At 38.5% G+C, this 24,556-nt stretch overlaps 1 protein-coding gene across 4 annotated transcripts in view; it reads left to right on the forward strand.

Moving 5' to 3' along the window:
• GOLGA3 (golgin A3) overlaps positions 1 to 22,474 on the forward strand; it is a 40,780-nt gene extending 18,306 nt beyond the window's left edge. For all 4 annotated transcript variants that reach the window (XM_039505236.1, XM_039505235.1, XM_039505238.1 and 1 more), the window contains exons 10-25: positions 407 to 544; positions 1,802 to 1,963; positions 2,971 to 3,339; positions 4,855 to 4,932; positions 5,587 to 5,850; positions 6,614 to 6,708; positions 7,721 to 7,937; positions 9,114 to 9,257; positions 10,352 to 10,549; positions 11,780 to 11,896; positions 12,062 to 12,201; positions 13,516 to 13,648; positions 13,888 to 14,010; positions 14,883 to 15,047; positions 16,478 to 16,641; positions 17,644 to 22,474. In XM_039505236.1, coding sequence (XP_039361170.1) covers positions 407 to 544; positions 1,802 to 1,963; positions 2,971 to 3,339; positions 4,855 to 4,932; positions 5,587 to 5,850; positions 6,614 to 6,708; positions 7,721 to 7,937; positions 9,114 to 9,257; positions 10,352 to 10,549; positions 11,780 to 11,896; positions 12,062 to 12,201; positions 13,516 to 13,648; positions 13,888 to 14,010; positions 14,883 to 15,047; positions 16,478 to 16,641; positions 17,644 to 17,851 — 2,715 coding nt within the window. In that variant the 3' untranslated portion in view covers positions 17,852 to 22,474. The remainder of the gene's footprint in view (positions 1 to 406; positions 545 to 1,801; positions 1,964 to 2,970; positions 3,340 to 4,854; positions 4,933 to 5,586; positions 5,851 to 6,613; positions 6,709 to 7,720; positions 7,938 to 9,113; positions 9,258 to 10,351; positions 10,550 to 11,779; positions 11,897 to 12,061; positions 12,202 to 13,515; positions 13,649 to 13,887; positions 14,011 to 14,882; positions 15,048 to 16,477; positions 16,642 to 17,643) is intronic.
• Positions 22,475 to 24,556: the final 2,082 nt, after the last annotated feature.

The raw sequence follows: 24,556 nt of genomic DNA on the forward strand, positions 1-24,556 counted from the left end.
TTGTGAGCTGTCAGCATCCACCTCAAGCCCCATTTTGCCTCCAGCATTTATAATGGTGTTAAATATATTTAAGAGTGTTTTTAATTTATAAGGGGGGGTCACACTCAGAGGCTTGCAATGTGAAAAGGGGGTCACCAATACAAAAGTTTGAGAACCACTGATGTAAGGTGCATGATTAGCTCTGTCCCTTTTACCTGTCATTGTTAGGTGTTACTTCCTGTCTAATACTGAGGCATAAACTTAATCAATGCACTTTATGAAAAGCTTATTAAGCTTTCTCATGGATGTAGATCTGTACAGCCTTTAGGTGACAGCTAAGGCCCAGGTAGACTGAGTCCTCTTCTTCGGAACTTTTTCATTGTCAACCCATGTTTTGAGTATTTGTATTGACTTTTTCTTCCTGCAGGCTGGGCAAATGACCCAAGCAGGTATGTTGGAGCACCTCAAACTAGAGAATGTGTCATTGTCTCATCAGCTAACAGAGACCCAGCACAGATCCATCAAAGAAAAGGAACGTATTGCAGCACAGCTGCAAAATATTGAGGTGAGGTTGTAGGTGGCCTGTCTGAATTGTGTTCTGTTGTTCAAGGTTTGTATTCCAGTTTAGTGATCATCATATTTTCAGATTCAGGAAGAAGGTATTTACACTGGTAAAAATGACTTCGCTATGAGTACGTTCAAATTGCTGTATATCTTACATGATCAAAGAGCCTTTTCAAATTTACATCCCCGGAAGGCAAGTGTTACTCCTCCAAATTTTAAAACTACATGAAGAATCTTGCTAGTTAAAAAGGAAACTGCCAACCTCTGTAGGTCACAAACTTACCTACATAAAGAGACCCTGTTGATAGGCCTAAATGTAACCTCCTCTGATTAAAGTAAAATGGGACTGGGACCTGGAGTCTCAGAGGCCATACTTTTACATCTGAGATTAGCCCAGCTATGAGACACATTGGAAAACTTAATGAACCACACTTCGGCCACCCTGTTGTAAACAGTATACATGCGGGGGATGTCGCTCTGAATTATGTGCAGCTGATAAATTCTACTGAGACTTGAATCCTCATTCTTGCACTCTGATATTACTAAATATTGGGAAACCCAGTTAATGTTGTGGACGATCTAAAACATCTTACTCATTTTAGTGTTGGTTAATAATTCAAGAATGTCATCCAAAAACAAAGGCTGGTGGCAAAGATTCGTATTTGCTATTGTAGAGTAATACTTGTTGTTGTTTTTAAATAGAGGAGTGGGGAACTTAAATGAAATTGGTAATATCCTTAAAAGGCCCTCTGTGAAAATCTCTTATACCCCAGGCTTATCCTTCCTGGCCTCTAGCAGAAAGATTAATAATTTTTTCAAAAGTACCTAGGTAACTTACACTCCTATATCTTGTTTTTTGAAGTGACTTAGGAACCTAAGACCCATTGAATCTTAATGAGATTAGGACTCAAGTCACTGAAGTTCTTTTGAAAATGTTATGCTGGGACTGCAGAAATGTTTGGTCTTCCCTTCTGTGGTAGCTTATCAATTTTTTTAAAATGAAAAGCATTCAGTCTCTTATGAATGTGCAAGATGCACCATAGTCATTCCAAAGAATGTGTCCTAGAAGCCCAGTAATCTTCAAATACTGAGTGGATAACTTCACTGAGGACTCCAGGAGTGTAACACAGAGAACCGAATAATGCTTTCCTATTTTGTTCTCCAATATTTTTTCTGATTTTTTTTTAAATCCATTTCATCTGATATTTTTACCATTTTCCTAATTCCTTTCTAAATACTTCCTGCTTTTTCTGTGCAGGCTGACATGTTAGATCAAGAAGCTGCATTTGTACAGATCCAGGAGGCTAAAACCATGGTGGAAGATGACCTGCAGAGAAGGCTGGAGGAGTTTGAGGATGAGAGAGAACAACTGCAGAAAATGGCTGATTCTGCAGCAACACTGGAACAAGAACTGGAACAGGTAGACTTGATTACTGGATAGTTTCCCAAGGGCTTCCTGGAGAACACTTAAACTGAAAAACTAATACATGGATTTTCAGTTAACGATGTTTAAAGTGACTGAAATATTACTCTAAAAATGGCATGGAAAGATAAGCATGTTGTGTGTCTCATTGAATTCCAGCTCAGACTTGCTCAGTTACTTGTAAAAGGAGTCAGTCCACTTCTACCCACCAGTCCTTCAAAATCTACCTGATATCAGAAAGTTAAACCATTATTTTTCTGGCTTGTGCATCCTTAACAATAATAAAGATTTGGTAATCGGAGCAGAGTTAGCAATTCTTTTGATGTGTGAACTAGAATAGAATTGAGCTTCCTCTCTCGATGATTGTAGTTCTGCAGTGCCAAAAGAACTAAATAATAGTAAAAGTTAGATGTGCTAGTGAATTCTGCAGATAATAATTCTGTATATACGCAAGGAGTGCATTTCTGTTGTTAAAAGTTGCCCTTTTAGATAGTCATTTTCCTGAGTGCAGCATCAATTTACACCAACGTTTTGTAAAGGATTTAATTTTATGTTGCTGGAAGATGATGTTGTGCAGGGGAATGTAATGAGGATCTGGTGCATGATAGAGCTCAATGTTATGACCAAAAAGGATATCTAAGGGTAATGGTATCTTAAGCAGAAGCTAACATGTTTATATGCACACTGGACACTTAATTTAAAATAGAAATTAAAAAGGTCATGAAGTAAAACATGTAGTCTTCTAGGATTGTCAGCCTGACCAATATCTGCTCTCTAGTGTTCTAGCTGTTGCACAGAATGACCCCAATATAATCAACACTGTGAAGAGAGAGAATCAATGAAACATAAGATCGCCTTCAACTTTCTTTACAGTTATATTCTATTAGTGCCTCAAAGATACTAGGCTATTTTTTTTAAAAGTACCTTCTTAAATAAGTATATTTTGTAGTTTTAAAATTCATCTGAGATGGATTAAATCTTTTAAAAACTATTTTTTTCTTCAGGTTAAATTGATTCTGCATCAGCGAGATCTGCAGCTTGAATCTTTACAGCAAGAGCATCTAGTGCTCATGAAGCAGCTCACCTTAACCCAAGAATCATTGCACACCAAAGAGCAGTCCCTAAATGACCTACAGACTCAATATGATGAGCTGGTGGCCAGGTTAGAGGAATTCCAAGGTGATGTTATTTCCAAGGATGACATGATCCAATATTTGCAGAATGAAAAGATTGTCCTAGAGGTAGCTCTGCAGGCAGCAAAAGCAAGCAAAGAAGAACTTGATGAAGGAGCAAACTTCTTAGGTGAAAGTACTGAGGCAGCATCAGAAATCTTGGCACAATTGAGACAAGAAATAGCTATAAAGTCAAGCCAGGTAATGAATTTCTAAAATTATTCTGTTGCAAATAAGAAGATGTAACTGTTGACACAGGGTTGTGATAGAGCCAAATATATGACTGGTGTTAGTATCATGTGCACATGAACTTTAAGATCGAGAGAATGAAAATAAATCTAGCTGTTTTATGACTGTTCCCCAATAGTGAATATTGCTCATTTATTCTGTTTATATCAGTGGAATGTTTCCCATTTATTATTATTTTATATCTGGATCTGTGCTTCTGGATTCATGAAGTTTGTGCAACTGAGTTATTCTTGCATCTTAAGGATTTAATAAACTAGATTTGTTCTTTGTCAAGAGACAGATTCATGTCTGATATCAATTTTCAAAATAAATAGATATATACTTTCTTTTTGTATAAAGTACACTTTTTGGAAATAGTATTTTTAGTGCACTGTGTTAATGAGGCAATCTCAGCCAAAAAAAATTTCCCTATGCATACAGTAAGGTTAGATTCTCTGTGGGCACTCCTTTTGGAAGAATTAATAGCTGCTTCCTAACTTAAAACATACCTGATCTCATTTTTGTCCATTACTGTATGCTGACAGTGGTTCCCAGACTTGTTTTTCCCCTGTACCAGTTTACCAGACCAGGTTTGCTGTCTACTTATGTTCTGTTGCGTGCGCTCTAATCCGCAGTGGAGCTTCGACTAAACAAAACTCTATTGTCATAAGCAAGTTTGGACCCACAGTTTGTGTAGAGCATCCCAAACTTGAGAGAAAGGTAGAGCATCTACATTTCTACTGGAGGCTTGTACTGGGACAGGGTTCAAACAAGGTTCAACAAAGAACTAGATAAGTTCATGGAGGATAGGTCCATCAATGGCTATTAGCCAGGATGGGCAGGGATGATGTCCCTAGCCTTTGTTTGCCAGAAGCTGGGAATGGGCAACAGGGATGTATCACTTGATGATTACCTGTTCTGTTCATTTCCTCTGAAGCACCTGGCATTGGCCACTGTTGGAAGACAGGATACTGGGCTAGATGGACCTTTGATCTGACCCAGTATGGCCATTCTTATGGGACCCAGCAAAGATTTCCCACTGAAGGTAGGGTGGGGGATTCTAGAGTATTGGTCACAGAAGTCCAAAGAACCTCTGCTGGTATATGAGTATAAAAACATTTTTGTAGCTCTATAAATTATGAAGCACCTGCTATTTATTTTGATTTTTAACTTGAGCATGTAAACTTGAATCTGTGTCATCTGGATACACGATATAGAGTCGGATGTATTCTAAAACGTGCATGCCCAGAAAGTGGGAGATGCTGCATCCTTGATGGTGGTGTTGGGAAGATTATCATTCTGAATCTGTCTCAACTATTTAGGTATAAAACAATTTATTATTTGCATTACGGTAGTGTCTGATGCCACAGTCAGGATCAGGGCCCTTGTTTGTCTAAGCACTATGCATATACATAACAGAAAGACAGTTCCTGCTCCAGAGAATTTATAATCCAAGTAAGGCAACATGTCTGCATGTTTCTCTAATAGGTGGAAAATCTGCAACAGGAAAGTGCCAGCCTGAAGAAACAGACCCAAAAAGTAAAGGAGCAATTCCTACAGCAAAAGGTGGGTATACATAGCCATTTCAAAATTGTATTTAAAATGAACAAAGATTGTGTGTTGCTGGGAAGGCATGTACTAATAGGTTAATGGCATCTTACTTCCTAATGAAAATGGTATTATTTAACTGACAGGCCATTATAGCAAATAGAAGGAATGTTGTAACACAGTTCATTGTGAGGTATATTTCTGTAGGTTATACATGGATTTTTTTTTTAAAAACTGTAATTGACATAAAAGCAGACATGTAGGCCAAATTGTGTTCCCATTAAAGTCTGGGAAGTTTGTCACATGGACTTCATTTGGCCTACAATATGTTAAGATTTCTCTAGGTCATTTGTACTAGGTGACAACTTTTTTCAGCAATATTCATTTTTATAAAAAAAATGGGTAACTCTTCAAGTACCTTAAATTTAATGCAACTGTATGAAATTCTGTTGGCCTGGGGAATTTTAATTTAAAAGAAATAATTTGTTTTACTCCAAATCTTGTTTGGAATTATATAGAATATGATTCTAATTTTAAACTAAAGATGTACCAGGACTTCAGATGTCCCCTATAGTGGCACTGTTGACTGTTACCATTTGCTTGCCTATTAGTCCAACAGTTTTAGAAATTGTACACTGGTGGATCTCTCTCTGATTCTGACATGTGCACTAGGTAATGGTGGAAGCTTATCGAAGAGATGCAAGTTCAAAGGACCAGCTGATTAGTGAATTGAAATCTACAAAGAAGCGGCTGGATTCGGAAGTGAAAGAATTAAAACGGGAGCTACTGAAACTTCAAGGTGAAAAGCAATCCATTGATGCTGAACGCTCAAGACTTCAGAAGGAAGTATCCCAGGTTCACCAGCAGATGGTGGAGTTAGAAAGCCACCTCCAGTCAGTGCAGAAAGAACGGGATGACATGGAGATACAGCTACAGGTAAGGAGTAAATCTAGTGCAGTTATATCAAGGATAGCACACATTTGAGCTGCAGCTAATCCTATTAATTATTGAGGTTTTGTAGTTAAGGAGTAATCTTTTAAACTAAGGTTACCAAATATATATTGAAGGCAGTTGTATGTTACTTACTTTTGATGGTTAAACTGAATGATGATGTATTGCTATGTACTTGTACTATATTAACCCATATTGAAGTCGGTGGCATTACATTGATTTTATACCAGTAACAGAGTGGAGAATTAGGCTGCAGGTGTGATAGAGATGTGCTGTGGAGGCAACACTCCTAGCTCCCAGAGTTGTCAGGAAGTGCAAGTGTCTTATTTTGCTCAACAACAATCCTTCATGTTAAGGACTTGTATTAGCATATGCTAAGGGGACTACTGCCCAGTCTGTAGATGTCAGGATAGTGACTAGAATTAAAAAGGGATGGGGAAGGAGACTGTTTGGTACATGGAAGGAAACATACTTCCCCTCTCACCCCCAATCCTTGTATATAGAAAAGGAAATAGTTTTGAAAATTACCACATTACTTTGTTGTTGATATATTAAACTAAACCTTACCATAAACTGGTTGCCAAATAGATACATAAGTAGTCCTGTTTTTACCATTCTGATACACTGTGTGTGTGTATATATTATATATATATATATATAGCAAACCGGAATGAGGATTTCTTTTGTGCTTATCGTATTTTTTTCCTTTTTTAAATTCTTCCTCCCTCACCCTTTTTTCCTCCTCAAGTCTTTGCAGATTGATAAAGAACAAATGACATCTCTTGCTGAGGTGAATGAGGTATTAAAACTACAGGTAGAACAAATGCAAGAGGAAGCCAAAAAGTAAGTCAGATTTTTACATAACCAGAATAACAGTAGCACTCACTATTCCTATTGTGCTTTTTTACTTCAGTGTTCTGTACACAAATTACTGTTTAGTTTTTTTCCCTACCCTTGTATGGCAGCTGTATTTCCATTTTACAGCTTGATAAACTACTTAACATCTGTGCCCCAATGTAGCCTGGACATGGAAGTTGTTGGTAGGACAGAAACTCATGAGTTTCAGGTTCACAGACCTCTCCTCTGACCATTTCTCTTTATTTCCAAGCTTTGTGGTATATGGCATGAGGCCAGAGGCACCTGAAATTGTACAAATAGCAAACTATTGCTCACCAAAAGTGGCTTTTTGCAATTGGTATATATTGAAACAGTTCTCACACAGATGGCAACATTAATAAATCTTATTTTTTAACAGTACTGTCTTTCATAAGCACTAAATTGAAAACCACAAATATTAAGTGTTACTGTGACTGTAGATGTGATGGGATTGGGATGGAAGTAGACATATGTAAATGAATATTGGGAAGGAGAAAGGGAGCAGTACTATAGGATCCACCACTGTAAAAGTACAGTGCAACCCTACACAAAAGTGAGTTTGACAAACAAGGAGAAGTTAAACTCAGGAGTAGTTTTCCATTTCATTTACACATGTCTACAGCAATGCTGCCCAAGTCTTGCACTCTCTTGTTGCTGATGCACAAGAACAGTGGCGTCGCCAAGGACTATCAAATCAGAAAATGGCTTTCTGCAATTAATATACTAATTTTGTGGAGTAAACAACTTGGTATTGTCCCTTAATATTTGAAAAATGTGGTTTATGTTCTAAGCAAAAGCTTTAGTAGTTCTTATATCAGTCTATTTGATTTTATGTAACTTTGGGAAAAAATAGCTTCTTTGGGAATTAGTATCATGTTAGGGGTGTTTGCTATGACCTCTCAGTAGAGTTTTGTTAATCTAGAAGTTTAATTGTTTAATACAGTTTTTAGGGAGTTCTCTTTGTGCTTTCTTATTCTAGGGCCATCACTGAACAGAAACAAAAAATGAAGCGTCTGGGGTCAGATCTGACCAGTGCACAGAAAGAAATGAAGGCAAAACACAAAGCCTATGAGAATGCAGTTGGCATTCTTAGCCGCCGGCTGCAGGAAGCCCTCACTGCAAAGGAATCTTCTGAACTGGAGCTGAGCAAACTAAAAGCACAAATCGCTGATGGAGGAAATAACCAGGCTTCCCATGTAGGACGATGTCCTGTAACTTTGTTAGTAGAGAGATAGGATTATCTTGCATTACTACTAAATACTTAGACATGGCCTTACCTATAGGTTCATTTATCATACAGAGAAAAATTTTGGTAATGAGATGATCATCTTTGGGCAGGATTGTATTTTACAGGGTTTTACCTTCTACTGAAAACACTGCAAGTTTTTCTGTGTATCTATATTAATTTACACCAACAACAAAGCTTCATTCCTGTAGCCAGCTGTGAAATCTCCTTTCAGGACTTAAAAAGTTAATAACTATGATACTTTTCAAACTAAAATAAACTAGAAGCTTGCCCTTTAACATGCATTTAAGTCTGTAGTAAAGATTCCATATGCTACGTTTCAGTCATAGGGGAATTCACTTAATGTGTGCCTTGATTTATTATTTACTGCAGAAGTGGTTTTCTTTAAAGTATTATTTAAATATTGTGAAGATACTTCCAATTTCCAGACCGATAGTCCATGTGCCAGTGTCTCAAACTGTGAGAGAATTTCCTTATCAAAAATAAGGAAAATGTTTTGGCAATCTCCGAATATATGAGTAAAATAAACAGCCAACCCCCAGTTATAGCTACGCTTCAGAAGGAGTGTCAGCCTTAGCCCCGAATTCCTGTTAATGTTCCTGTTATTTAAGTGCAGGTTTTCAGTATTTTCTTTTTGTATTGAAATATAATGAAGCCTTTTTTTACTTATTAACTAATAGTTTCTTCTTTGCTTGCACCAAACACTCTGTCCTCCTTTAAATCCCTCCTTAAATCCAACTATTTCCCCATAGCTTTCAAATGCTAAAGCTCTTTTTTGATGTTGTGTGAAGAATTCTGTTCTTATTGTGTATATTGTCTCTGTCAGTGAAAGAATGCAAGCTTCTCAAGGCAGAGATGTGACTTCTTATATGATTTATATGGCATCTATGATGCAATGTAAATACATTCATTAAAAGAGTGATTTCCATTATAGCAAAATATGAATCTGTTAAATGTAATAAGTTTTTCCCCCACCCGACCCAAAATATTGTCGCCCGACCCAAAATATTGTCCATTAAAGCACTTTAAACTTCTACCTGTTGGAGGAATAAACTTGTTAAAAAGAACAGTTGCTTCTGCAAAACAAGTGTTCTACTAACTAGGCTTCTGATGTCTCTGTCTTTAGGAAAGGATTCAAGCTTTGGAGACAGAGCTGCAGGCTGTTAGCCACAGTAAGATGATGTTGGAGAAAGAGCTGCAAGAAGTAATTTCACTCACCAGCCAGGAGCTTGAGGAGTACAGGGAAAAAGTGATTGAACTTGAGGATGAGGTAATTGCCTGAGCTTTCCTGGCAGACAGGGAGGTTCAGTGTACAGCCCAGGGGGGAAAAGAGGATTTGGGATTGAACTGTTCAAATAAAATGAAAGTATGTTATAATCTTACAAAAGGAAGATTGTGTCCACCACACTTGCTAATTTTGCTGCAAGCTGCCAACTCCTCGTGGTTTTATTGGGCCCTTATCATTAATACTACGATTTATTCACCGTTATTTTTAGTAAAAGTCATGGACAGGTCACGGGCAATAAACAAAAATTCACAGCCCATGACCTGTCCTTGACTTATATTGTAAATACACCTAACTAAATCTTGGGGGTGGGGATGCTGCTGAGGGGGCACCCCAGAAGCCATTGATGGGGGAGCTCCTGGGGGAGGGAGGGGTAGCGGTACCAGCTGCCAGGGGCCACCAAGCAGCGGCTGCTTCGGCCGCCCCAGAGACTGCTGCTCATGCAGTCTCTGGGGCCAGCCACACGGGCCACTGCTCAGGTGGTCCTGAGGCTAGCTGCCTGGGGACCGCCTGAGCAGCAGCCAGTGCAGCTGGCCTCAGGACCGCTCCAGCTGCGGTTGGTGCAGCTGACTGCTGGGCCGTCCCAGGGACTGGCTGCAGAGCCGTTCCAGCAGCGGCTGCTGTGGCTGTCCCTGGGGCCACTTCAGCAGTTAGCCCCAGAGCCAGCTGCTTGGGCAGCCCTAGGGTCAGCCACGCTCGCCGCTGCCCTACTTACAATACAGGAAAAAAGAGTAGGGGTGAAAGAAAAGAAGCTCCTACATGAAAGAGACCAACTACGCCTGTTGAAATGCTAAGGTGGCACTAGAAATATGCAGGATTGACCTCTCTACCATCAGTAGCTCATCCCTTCTTTTCTTCTCCTATGGACAGGACTTATGCCCTCTACTTCTAGCCAGCATTTTAATCTCCCGAAGAAAATCAGAATAAGAATGTGGTTGAACTAAATTTTAGAAGCATCTATTGTGAAAGTTGGAAAAATTTTCTAACATCATATGCACAAAGCAATCATCATGTTTGATGAGTCTACCTCACAACTGCTTATGGCAATAATATTGTGATTTTATTTTTTTTGGTTGCAGCTTCAGGAATCTAGAGGTTTCAGGAGGAAGATAAAACGTTTAGAAGAAATAAACAAGAAGTTGGCCCTCGAACTGGAACATGAACGAGGGAAGCTCACTGGTCTTGGTCAGTCTAACACTGCTTTGCGGGAGCACAACAACATCCTCGAAACAGCACTAGCAAAGAGAGAGGCAGACCTGGTACAGCTGAATCTCCAGGTATTCAAAGCATTTGACTTTTTGATGTGACATTTTTAGAAGAGAAGGTTAATATTCTTCTGATTGCAGAAGGTATAGGGACTGGATTGTCTGTAGATTTTCATTCAAAATACGTGTTTAAAGAAATGGTGTGCTTTCTCCAGGTCCAGGTCTCATGTAGCTTACATTAGAATAATAATATAGGTATGGGAGACATGTCATTAAAAAAAAATCCTGCTGGATTAAATTAAGAACTTTCTCAATGAAAACATTAACAAAAATTTGCAAAAGTGAAAGTGACAAATTTAATACAGCTCTTGTTAACATATACCTTGTACCACAAAGATCTGATATCATTGTTGATGATCGTACTAATTTTAATATTTGTCAATATAGCACCTTCCCCATCTCCAATCTACATTTAGCATCACTGAAATATAGCCATTTCAGGGGTGAGAGAGCAGTGTGCAGTGAGAGTGAATAGCAGTAATGGGAGGGGAAGTTTTGCCAAGGATTCTCAGGCAAACTCTTACTCTTTCATAGGTGCCATGGGATCTTTAAAATGTGCAGAAAAGATCCACGTGCCTAATACATTTCATGTTACTTACTTCCTTTGGAAGGTTTTGTGACATTTTTTGTTTCTGAAAAGCAGGTCCTGTCTGCACCCTACTGTATTGAATTCTGAAAGTTAAATAACTCAGCATTTGTAATTCTCCACCACCTCCAAGGGGGAAGTTGGGGTGGAGGGACATTCCTCCATCTCTGTTGGAACTTTGAGAATTCCCATGTTTTCCTCATTCCCTAGTGCCCTTGAGACTCTGTCATGACAACAGTTCTTCCATCCAAGGGAGTCCACTTGAAAGCATCATTAGACTCTCAAGGCTATGCAAGTTGTGCAAGGAGAGGCATTGACCCCGTCACTAGATAAGGCATGTTTCTACAGTGCACCCAGCTCAAGGTGCAGGTGGGGGGAGTTGACCCAAGGTGTGTGAATGAATGATTAAAATTATACCTAAAAACAGGGATAATATTTTATTCAAAGCCAGCCTTTTAATAACCCTAAACCTTCATTTTTAAAAAATAGTTAACACTTCATGTCTTACACAAAACTGCATGCAAATGAACAATACTTCACTGGTCAGAATAGGTACTACTGCCTTTTTTCCCCCTCTACCCCCACCTCAAATCTTCTGGACATTGTGCACAGACCCTGTGTTGTGCCATTGAACCTCTGGTTTTGTGATACCATAGGTTCAAGCAGTCCTAAAGCGTAAAGAGGAGGAGGATCAGCAAATGAAACAACTTATTCAAGCCTTACAGACTGCCTTAGAAAGAGAAAAGTCAAAAGTTAATAACCTTAAAGAGCAGGTAAGGGCTCGGATTCTGCTTTATTACTTCACAGGTGATTTAAATACAAAATATTGAATAAGTAGCAAATTCTGTTTTATGTGTGCGTGTCTCACCCATCTCTACCTTTTTATAATCCTGTAATACTGGTCAGATGAAGAGAAGCTATCTATTTTGCATCTGTAGGTTGCGGCAGCCAAAGTAGATGCAGCACATAACCGTCGTCATTATAGAGCTGCTGTTCTTGAGCTGAGTGAAATTAAGAAAGAGCTACAAGCCAAAGAACTGCTTGTCCAAGCCCTTCAGGCTGAAGCAGACAAACTACAGTAAGTACACAGTAACATATACTAAACACTAAGTTTCTTAGAACAAGGTGAATAAAATGGTTGCAATTTATTAAGAAATCTAAGAACTACTTATGTATTTGAATTTTCGGCTTTGGCCCTCTGCTCTGTGTGGAATTAGTCCTGTCTAAGTCTTATCACTTGCCACAAGTGTGCACTGCCTGCAAAAACACTTCTATTTTCTGTCTCATGATTCTTTTACTGTATCTGGGGTACATCTTCTTCAGACCATCTCACTTGCACTTCTTACAGTTTTGATACAGATGAACCCTGCTTCATACACTAGATGAGGTTAACACTCTACTCAGTATCTTGACTCTGTTGCACATCCCTGAGACCTTAATTGCAGGATGACCTTGATAAGCAAATGAGGCTTCAGCTGACTATCCACTTTCTTGGTATATAGTAAATTGTTTTGTTGTGTGGGAATTTGAACTGGCTGCCTGCTGCTGAATATACTGGTTATTCCATCATGTTCCAGTCTTCAGTGGAACAACCCCTAGAATGCAGGCTGTGAAAATTTGAAGTACAAGACTCAATGAAGCTGCTAATGGGATTTTGAGCTCTTCGGAATGATGCTTTTTTTTTATTTAAATGTTAAATAACTTCCTTAAGGCTTTGTCTAAACACACATTGTACTACTTTAACTATACCAGTGTAGTTCCATCCACTGTGGATGGAATAGTTTATTCCAATATGAGAAGGGGAATAAGCTATGCTAGTATAAGCACCTTTATACAGGTATAACTGCGACCACATTAAGAGTTCTACCCATATAACTATTTTGGTAAGAAATCATACCCCAGCTGAAATAGATATACCAGTACAAAAACTGTGGGTAGACCAGGCCTATTCCTTCCTCCACCATAGAATTAACTTGTCATCTCACAGCCTCAGTCCTGCAGTTAACACTGATATCAATGCCAGAATGGATCAATATGGGAACTGCTTCTTTTAAAATATCCTACTAACAGCTTTCCCTTCATATGAAACATTATCAGCCATCAAGACATTTGTCAAGAAGTATGTAGCTATATAACAATATATTTATCTTACTGAAATTCTGTCTTTTTTGGCTAAAATCCAGGGGTGAGCATATAGACAAAGCTTATCAAAGAAATAGTTCACCAGACTTTGCTGCTAATTTTATTAAAAATAGACTAATTTGTGCCTCAAGCTGATAATCTATATCACGTACTGTTAAATATTTCATCTTATTAGTCATATCTGTTATATTATAAAGAGAGAAAATTACAGATAATGGCAATTTGAGGTTTTCTGCCACTTCCATTCTAGGGTTCAGGATGGAAAACATTCTCAAGAAGTATCACAGTTCCAGCAAGAGTTGGCAGAAGCCGGATCTCAACTCCAGCTTCTACAGAAACAGCTGGATGAACAACTTAGCAAACAGCCTGTTGAAAACCAAGAGGTAAAAGCTTCTAGTTAATTCCTTACTCCCATACTACATATGTCTTCTTCAGGAGCATGAAACAGGTGGTTTAATTGACACCTCAGTTGGCAATTTTTGTATGATTTTGATTTAATCAGCAATCTAAAAAGTGGGAAGATTTTTGCAACAAATAAGTAATAATTAAAATACTTATCAAATTTGTGATTGATTGCTCCTGTAGTGAATTTTAAGGTACTTTTTTCCCCCCGCCCCCGTAGGTTGAAGACCTCAAATGGGAGGTGGAGCAGAAGGAGAGAGAAATCCAAACACTGAAGCAGCAGTTGGATATGACTGAGCAACGCAGTCAAAAGGAGTTAGAAGGAATACAAGTAGTATTACAGGTACTTGATCTGGCCTGTATGACTCTGATAGACAGGTGTTTTCATTGAAGAGTAAATCTACAATAGGGGAGGAGATACTTAGTAGGATAACGCTTAGAGGGATACTAAGCTTAAAAAGCAAAGTACTGCACAAGTGTTACATATAAAACTGTAGATGATTAAAACTGAGATTTTTTGAGTCTTATCAGTTTCCATTTCATTATTGTGTTTGCTTTTTGTACTGAAACGAGCTTGGACAATCAGCATAGGCTAGTCACATGTTTCTAATTGGCTTCACTTTCTGGTTTGTCTGCATGAACACAATGCAGCTGTGCCCAGTTGGCAAAGAATAGCAATGGAGTGTGGTATAGGGGCGGTAGTTACTATTGAAATTAAAGAAACGATGGAAACATTTCTGTTGGGTCTTGTCAAAACTTACTTTTTACAAAATCTAAATCTAAACTTCACGTGACGGTGCCCCTTCAAGAAACCTTGCACTGGGGAATTATCAAACAAATGACTTGATAGGAATAGGTACTGTCAGACTTGTAGATAATAGTTTAAATGATGCCAGTATCTATCACTGCAAGGAGGAGCAAGAATATGCTGTTGTCCTATAACACTCTTTCAAGAGGTAATACATTGAATTAAATGTTACTGGCTTATATTAGTGGCATATCCTACACTGGCATCTGACTTCAGAATTTAGCAAGTAATTAAAATATTTAAACTAGTAGAATATATAAAACATCTAGAGTCATTCAGCTTGCAGTTCAATGGTTTTTAGCAGTTAAAATATGAACACTGTACTAATAAGCTGGAATTTTCCACTTTAGACTGTTTCCCTCACACTGTTTTTAAGCTTCTTTAATGGTTAATTTTTCATTCTTTAGAATATCAAGACTGAGTTGGAGATGGTGCGGGAAGATCTGTCAATGACTCAGAAGGACAAGTTCATGCTTCAGGCTAAAGTGACTGAATTGAAGAACAGCATGAAGACACTGCTGCAGCAGAACCAGCAGCTGAAGACTGACCTGAAGCATGGCAAGATGAAGAAGGTATTTAAGTAGAAAAAATAGTTTATTTTAAAATAATTGGGAACGTGACATGGGAACAAAGTTTTCTATAGCATAACTTCATGAGAATCCTGATACAACCATAATGTTAGAATTACATGTGGGGATCAGTGGTTTTCTTATTTTTTAAATAGTAATTCCGGGGGATTTGCTGGTTTGTAAACAGGGAGTTCACTTCTCTTTCAGCAGAATGTCTTTCTTTCTGTGTATTGAAGCAACATGTTGCATTCACATGTTGATTCAATGCAACATATCAAAAAAGGAGAGAGAGAAATAATAAACGGTGGGCAAATCTGTTACTTCCTATCGTCCTAGCTAAGGCGCTAAATGGGATGCCCGATGCCCGGATGAAGTGATTCCCACCCCCCACACCCACACACCATCACAGGACGCGCTGCAGATAAAGCAGACCAGGTGCATGGAACACAACAATGCACAAGGGGGGCAAGGGGAGGGGGGGTGTAGTAGTTATATTATAGTATGCATAATAGCATGGTTTATTATACCCATAATAAATAATAACAGATGACGCTTGGCCCGTTGGGGCCTCCACTCCACCGGAACAGACTGACTGACTTGGCTTCATTCATTGCTACACAAATCTTCACTCCTTTAGATAATCCCTTAAAAGGGCACATGCTTATGCAGTCTGTCCAAGTCCTTTCTTGTCTCTTTCATTCATATTTTCAACAGTTAATGGCTTCTTCACTAGTTCTCATATTTAGTACTTATAAAGAAAGGTAGTGTAGCAGTGATTCTCTCTTTTTTTTTCTTCTGCTGACTACTTAGTAAGAGACTCTTTCATGGACCAACTCCCCTTCCAATCTCCCAGTACTTGATTATCAAAATAATTTACTTTGAGAACAGCAGGAAGGGTTTTGCAGATCACTGGTGAGCCGCTGATTACAGTTTGAGAATCAGTCCCATCAGCCTAGCCCAAAATGTCCAAAAGGATTTCTTTGACCTATGCCAGTATTTTGTCTGAACTCTCTTGAGTAACTTTTTTTTGTTTTTCTCCATTATAGTTTAGCTTATCACAGAGGACCAGGGCAATTAATTTAACTCCATACTGTCTCAGTTGCCTATTCATCGGCCTCTTAATAGTATGAGATCTTAGAGACTGTCCCTCTTATCTAGTATGTAGAACTGAAGAACCTTTGACTCCACCTCACCTACCTGTCTAGAATATATTTGTTTACTCACAAGTATGACTGACAAACTAGACTGATTCAGTCTGTTATGTAGCTGAGCCTACTTTTTGAGTAACCTTCTATTATCCTCTGAACTCTGACCATTATGCAAGTATGTAGATATGGAGCAGGATTTAACACTGTTCCTATGTGGCAAGAGTGATGTAGAGGAATGTGTTTTATTCTTTTTCTGTTTGGGTTTTTTGTTTTTCCTTTAAACAGAAGAAGGAACTGAAGGGAGAGACTAATTCTTCAAATCCTGTGACTCCAGTGAAGATTCCTGACTGTCCAGTCCCTGCTGCGCTGCTAGAAGAGCTATTGAAACCATCAACAGCTGTGAGCAAGGAGCCTTTAAAAAACCTGAACAGCTGTCTCCGCCAACTAAAGTATGACACATTTTTTTTTAAAACCACGTTATTCAAAAAAATTTTAATATTAAAGTCTGCCACTAGTCTGCATCTGGAAGGTGACCCTTGTGTTAGTTTTCTCTTTGATGTGCTGCCTGGATTCCTGTCTGCTATAGAATGTTCATTAAACCTTTTCATTTTTGTAGCAGTTTTCATATCTCACCCTACAAAACTCCCAAGTAAGCTGTATTGCTAAGAGAGCTACACTCCCTCCCTATCCAAAACAGATTCTGGGATGGCAGGTTGATTGAGTGTGCTAAGGTTTTTGTCTGCTCCTTATTCTCTATTGCTTTCTGCCCCTTCTTCTTCCACTTCATAGCATTATTTGCTGTCCAGCATATCAGTATATTTGTATAATGTACATCCAAGTTACTGTCACCCAGCTGTTTGGGAAGGTTAAATGCCTCCACTGAGGCTACAGTTCTGCTTCATGCCTGACCAGGGGGATGTATGGAAAAGAGCACACTGCAATGTTGCCCTCTCCCTTTGGACTAAGTGTATCCTCTCCATGTTGCTCCCAGCCCAGGGATTAAGAATCCTGAGTTTCTTGGAGACTTAGGCTATGTCTATACTTAAAACACTGCAGCTGCACTGCTGTAGTGCTTTAGTGTCGCTACAGCAATGGGAGGGGTGTTCTCCCGTCACCGTAGTTAATCCACCCCCCTGAGAGGCAGTAGCTAGGTTGATGGGAAAATTCTTCTGTTGACCTAGCATTGTCTACGCCAGGGGTTAGGTTGACTTAACTCGTGTCTCTCAGAGATGTGAAAAATTCACATATCTGAGACATTAGCTACGCAATGTAAGTTTTCAGCATAGACTGGCTCTCAGTTCCCATATATAAGTGCGTTGTGTTTCCATTATGCTTCAGGTAATTTTGGGTAGATCTCAAACCTCAGAAATGATTAATCATGCCTTTTTTTTTTTTTTTGGTGACTAACTTTCAACTGATATTTCTGCTTTCTCTCCCATCATTTTCAAAAGGCAAGAAATGGACAGCCTTCAGCGTCAGATGGAGGAACACACCATAACAGTACATGAATCAATGTCTTCTTGGACTCAGATCGAAGGGCAATTAATGGACCTAACTTCTACCTGTCCTGCAACAGCATCAGGCGAGCAGGAAATTCCTGCTGTGGACATAAAAGAACAGAATCACAGTGCTGGTGACAAAGAAGCGTTGAAACAATGACCGTTGTTTTTCATCACAACTGCTTTAAGTGTGTACAGGAATCTTTATCATTATTTGTTTCAGTGGATTTCTTTGTTAAAGGCAAAAGCAGAGCAAATGAATGGTTTCAAGGAATCAGCAAAACATTCATTGCGGACCATGCTGTATTAAGGTTTCCTGTGAGGGATGCTTTCGTCTCACTGAAATAGTGAAATCCATGTTGGGGACAGAGGATAAATTTGGCGCATTTATGAGTCTAGGCAGAAATTCAGAGGAAGGATTAAAAAAATCTGAATTATTACTAGAGATAGGCCAAGAAGACACTGTTAGATTCTGGGTCTGGATTTGTTTAATTTAGTTAAGGGATCACTGTAATCTTGCAACATCAGATTATCTGAAATTTTTCACCATCTTGGGCTGCATCCAAATCGTATCTGGAAAAGTAAGTCTTTTTCCAGTTCCAACCATAGGCACTGGGTCAGACTTGGCAATCTGAATCCAAAACCTCCACCCTCTTGAATTCAGGCTGTAGGTGTCCGGATTTCAGATTTTGGTTCAAGCCTGCCACTAGTTATGACAAGCACCATTGCCCTATATTAAAAGAAATGGACTATAAAAAGTTGGTCAGTGTAGACCAGTAACTTTCTTTGGCAATGTTTGCCCAGGACATTGTCTGGAGTGCCTGATTTCCCTCTTGCATTCTCAGGCCAGTGTGGAGCTTTGTTTCACTGCACAAATGCTTTTTTTGCACCTTTTTATTTAATTTCTGAAGTAGATGTCCCCGGTACAGGGTATGTATATAAATACATAATCATCTGACCTGGAGTGTCTGTTTTAGTATGCGTATACAGTAAATTAAGATTGACATGGGTGTTTTTGTTACTGTCATTGTTTAATGTATGACATTTAAGTTTGCTGTTGGAAAACATTGTACATAGTCCTTACAGAAACTAGCCCAAAAAACCAGAGATTTTAGAAATGTAACTATTTTATTTGTATCTTAAAGACAAAATGATATGCCTATAAAATTAATTTTATTTTCATTAGCTTTAACTTTTTTCATCCTGCTCCCAAGTAAGTGCACATTGTTTATGAATGGGAGCATTGGCACTACTGCAGCCCTCCTTGCAGATGCACCCTGCTCGATCTAATACAAGATGACTGAAGCAATTGCCTTAGAGTCACGTCTCCTTTGATCACATCCCTATCCTGTTGACAGTGCACGGATAGGTCATCCCTTCCTCCTCATTCCTCTAGAAGTAACACCAGTGCTTTGTTTTGCCTACTCTACAGTCTGAATCACACTTTGCACATGACAAACTTACATCTAGAGGAATCAGTGGATGCTCACATACATACATGTACTTTTTGTTTTTCTTGAAAGATACAGAAAATAGGGACAGTTACATGCTCTGTAGTTTGGATTTTTTTGACCAATCAATACAAATAGATTAAATTACGGAATAAAATTAGGTTCTTGTGAGATAAGGATTGTTTGGTACTTAGATTTTGCATATACTGAGACACATTATCATCCTTATCTCCGTTCTGCGGATGGTCAAAATCCATCTTTTTCTAAAAAAGGCAGTTATCTTTCCTTTGAGAGGGCTGCTTTTTTGCAATATCTTAAAAAAAAAAAAAAAAAAAAGTTAAAACAAACCAATTTACCTTTTATCTAAAAATTTAGTTCTCTAAACCTCTTTTACTCAATCCTGCTGAACAGTTTGTACTACAACATGTCTAAACTGACTGACAGTGAAACTCCAGTATTGGATTCTCTCTTATCTTTTTGCTAAAATAAAATAAAATATATGAAGGACTGATATTAAAGTTAAAAGTCAAGGATTTCAGGTTTGAGAGGGAATGAATGGTTTAATGTGGCATTAGTTGCCAATCATGTAGGATTACTGAACGGTTTTTAAAAAAGCCAAAAACTTTACCGACTCACCCAGATGTGCTAATGTTTATATACTACTTAAGTCTTATTTTACAGAGTAAATGGTACTGACTAATTTTGCTGCTGTTCATGTCCTTTAAGCTGCCTGTATATTGTGCTCTAAGAGGAAAAAATAAAAATACTGTATTGTTAATTGATCAAGTTAAAACTACATAATGACTAATATATTCAGTGCAAAAAATTTATCAAATGTTCAGGTTTTTAAGTAAAATACCATTTGTGCAGGTTTAATATTACTTTTCTGTGTGACAAAATGCATTATCTACAGGTTAAGAATCCATTGTTTTAATTTGTAAGTTTGGCATCATTTGTACAGCCAAAGCATTTATCTGAGATTTGTATTGTACTAGTTACCATAATGCACCCTTTTTCAGGGCAGTGCTGCATCTTTCTTATGACCGCTTTAAAAGACAACAGTGTATATTAATACAGCAAAGTAGCCTTAAGTGTATAGTTTTCCTCTTAAGAAAAGAGATAATTATGTTAAGTTGTGAGATACATTAGCAGGGCCATTCCTATGGAGGTGCGGGGCCTAGGGCAGAAGTGATTAATCTGTCTCTTCCAGGACTGACCCATCACTTCCAGGACCAAACACGCCGGCCAATCACACAGGCCTGCAGTGGTCACCCCGATTCGCTGTACCCAAGGGACGGCTCTGTAAATTTATGTGAAAATTGATTTCTCCTTTACTCAACCAACCTGTCTCTGAGGGTACCCAGTTTCCTTTTTTAGACCTTTAAGATATCACACTTCTTGTTCCTTTAACTTATATTCACCACCCTTTACAAAACAAAAACAAAACCCATCCTCGGGACCCAAAAGGGGTGGATGACACTTGAAGGTGCTAAACCCTATGAAGTGCTGAGGACATCCTACTCCTAGTGAAGTCAGCAGGAGTTGAGGGAATTCAGCATGTCCTAGGAGATGCTCAGCACATTACAGGGCCAGGCCTTCACTTTAGAGCCCTTCAACCTTATTCCTTAATTCAGAGAGGTGGTGATTGTTTTTTAAAAGGTTCTCCCTTCCACCATGGGGCTCAGCATGATGTCTCCACAGCAGTCTCAGATCTCTTGTTTCTTAGGCCTGTAAAACTAGGAGTGGGAATAAAAACACTGGTCCCTCCTGCATGTATAAGAGCACTGACAAATAATTAAGAAGCAAATCGGTGCCTCATTAGCATTGGTGTGCTTTTAGAAACTAAACGAATAATCTCAAAGGGATCTATTTTTGCTGTGGTTTTGCACTGCAATGGAATGTAATTTCTATGTATATTTCCTCACTCCTAGTAGTTGCTACTTCCCCAGCCAAGTTTTAATGATGAAAGAGAAATAAATGTTGCTGTATTGTAAAAAAATTTATGAAGTAATAAGGTGGTAAAGGCTGCAGCATTATTTTTCAAAACCATGTATTGTTTTTGTTTTTTTAAAGAAACTTTCCCAGTTGTCTGTTTAAACCTATGTTGGGAGGAAGCTTTTATAGTTAGTCTCTGGTGTTGTATTTTGCATGAAGTTTAATTCCATTGTCTTCCAGGTTACTTGGAAATTTTTGTGTACCACATTAGGTGGTCAACTCAGTCCTTCCTCTTCTTGTGAAAAGAGTCTGATCCCATACTCTTCACTCAGGCAATACCCCTATTGAAATCTGTGGGAGTTTCATGTGTGTAAGGAGTATAGTATAGTGCCCAGAATGGAAATTCTATCTAGGGCATATACATTCATGTATTGTATATTCCTCCTCATATAAGTGAAATTCAGTGTTGTGAGGGTTTAACAGCAATTAAGATATCCCACAGGGTGCATTGATGGTGATTAATCTGGTCAATATAAATTTGATTCAAAGATGGCAAATTCGCTACTGGTTTAATAGATGCACAAACTGGTGATGTATGTTTATCTTAATTTTGTGAGTGAGGTGTGAATTCTTGCATGTCATACCCCCAGTGACCAGAAGCCTTTTTTATGGGTACAGTGTTTTCATTATGAAAGCAGTGACAGCCCAGAGTAACCATTAATGCTAGCCAGATGGGATATGATGGGAGGGAAACATTCTAAATATTGTAAAAGAAATGCTGTCATGTTTTATATGTGATTTTTCAGTCATCTGCTGTCTAATTCAATTGTATTTATAAAAGCATTTGTCATTTCACAAAGTTTGAGTGGATAACCCAGGGGAGGGAGGAGTTATACTATGTACAACTAATAATTATGACCTTACAAAGCATGTAATTAAAAAAAAAAAAAAGGTGTGCATAGGAAATCCTTAAAAGTTTTGTGCAATAAACTATTTTTGGTAAAGGGTTTCATGTTTTTACTTTGATAGTGAAATTAGTACACTTTTTTGCCGTCAACTTTTCTATATATAAAATTCTAAAGATGCTGTACAGAAACTTTTTAAAAAGATCTGTTTATATTGAAGAAATATTGTATATTACTTTACAATCAATAGTTTAAATGTTTCAAGAATCACTGCAATTATCTTTCCATTATATTTAATTTATTGAGAGTGAGCTGAACATGTCAGGAATGATGAAAGCTAAGTGTGGTGCATCTCTCTTGGCTGGATTTTGCTGACATTTGAAGTCAAATGTACAAAACTAAACAGTGGGGAAATGTCATCATGATTTTAATTTAAATACAGACATTTGAAATGAAAAGAAACTAATAAATGACTGTACCTTGCTTTCAGCATTAAACAGTGTAAGTTAAAGGGACATTGTCAACCTCTACTTCAAGGCCTCTCATTTAAAGTTGTACACACTGGCTGGTTTATTGTACAGTCATGCCTGTACAATCCCTATAAACTCTCAAGGTAGATATGCTGTACATGCCTTGTCCATACAGGTCCTATCATTAACTGACTGTGTCCTGAAACTGTTCTATAATAATGTTTTTAATATGATTTCAGGTCTTACAGCTGTGCTGGCCAGCATGAATGAAGCCTAACATTTCTTTTTTTTGAAGTGATGCACTATTCACAGTGGACAGCAGTTACGTTTACTAAAATAATTTTGAATGGCTCTCAAAGAACATTTTGATTCCTGATCTGTCCACACTGCAGACAAAACCATACATTTAATTTAAAACTTTGTTACAAGATTTTTTCCTAGCACATCACTTCTGTAACACAGACAGGACCAAACAGTGGGTGTAGTTTAGAGTAGACAATTTGTAGTTCAAAAATAATTGATAGTCAAATCAGCTTTCATGATGAAATGGCCTAGGAAACGAAAACTTGTTTTCTACATTTGTCTGCCATGTGCTTAAAATTTTTAATTTGATATATGTTAAAATTAGCTGGTAGGAAAGGGATTCTAAATTTAATTCATCTGTCTCCACACCTCTCACCCATTTTCTATTTTTTTCCCTTTGGCTCACTTTCCTATGACTCTGCCAATGATGCTGATTCCAAGGCACTTTGACACCTCAGAAGCATCTGGTGCAAGCTGTCTGTGTTTCAGATTTATATACACCTCTACCCTGATATAATGCTGTCCTCAGGAGCCAAAATATCTTACCGTGTTATAGGTGAAACCACATTATATCGAACTTGCTTTGATCAGCCAGAGTGCGCAGTCCCGCTCTGCGCCCCGCCCCCCCAGACCACTGCTTTATATTTGAATTTGTGTTATATTGGGTCACGTTATATCAGGGTACAGGTGTATGTGTGAGGCCAAGCTAGATAGCAGTGTCATAAAGTGGGTTAAAATTCAGCCTTGCCTCCAGCAGAAAAACCTTGGTTCGGTGATTGGTTCTTAGAGGGTTGCTGCCCTCTTAAGTGGGTGGAGACTTTTAAAATGGTAGTTTTATTTTAGTGACAGGATAACTGTAAAAACACATTTACTTTCTATCCAAGAAGAGCAAACTAAAAACAATTGTAGAACTATAAACTCCGTCAGAGCCAGACAACACTGAGTGGTCAGGAGACAACCAGACTCCAGGGAAACTTATCAATTCATCTGGTAGCCCTTTAGCTGCAAAGTGGACTCCACCAACTAACAGGTCAAGTAAACTCTGAAGCATAGGGCCAAAGTAACCCCATGTCCCTAGGAGTCCACCATTACCAATACATTGTCCACAGCCAGCTCCAACCTCTTCTTTTTCAAGTTCCTCCTACAGCCTTGCTGCTTTTGTCATACTTAATAAAACAAGAAGCTGTGAGTTAGTCCCTTTTCTGGGTTTCATACAGTATCCAATCTTGTGCCTGTCTTTGAGAGTAAGCTCTTTTTGGGCACAGATTGTTTACATTTTCTGTTTTATGTAGCTTAAGTACGTTGTTGGCACTGAAACAATCTCTGAAGCAGAGTAGGGCTTCTAAAACTAGTGAAAGAGCAGTGGCCAGTTGAGAAAGGTACCTATGCCCCAGGGGACACGCACAGCAGTATTTTCTGAAACCAGACCTGTCTGGTTCTAAATATAACCTGTGCACCTGGAGGACTACAGAAGGGCTGGGGATCAGATTCTGAATATACTGTAAATGTAACTGGATAAGGGAATACTTTTTCATAAAAGTAATAATTTTGCTGAAATACAGGGCTTCTGCACCCATTTGCTTGTTTTTAAATGTCTGAGTCAAGATTAGTGCTGTTTCTTTGGACCATTTTTAAAAATAAAGTTGAACTGTTTATCTGCATAACCTTTTTGTGGTGTTACTCATGGATGCTGGAACAAATTTTATAGTGTGGGTGCTGAGAGCCATTGAACCAAACTGTAAACCCTGTCCATAATGGAAACCACTTCAAGCCAAGGGGTGCTGCAGCAGCCACAGCACCT

Source organism: Mauremys reevesii, linkage group 18, assembly GCF_016161935.1.
Source record: "Mauremys reevesii isolate NIE-2019 linkage group 18, ASM1616193v1, whole genome shotgun sequence".
Taxonomy (NCBI): domain Eukaryota; kingdom Metazoa; phylum Chordata; order Testudines; family Geoemydidae; genus Mauremys; species Mauremys reevesii.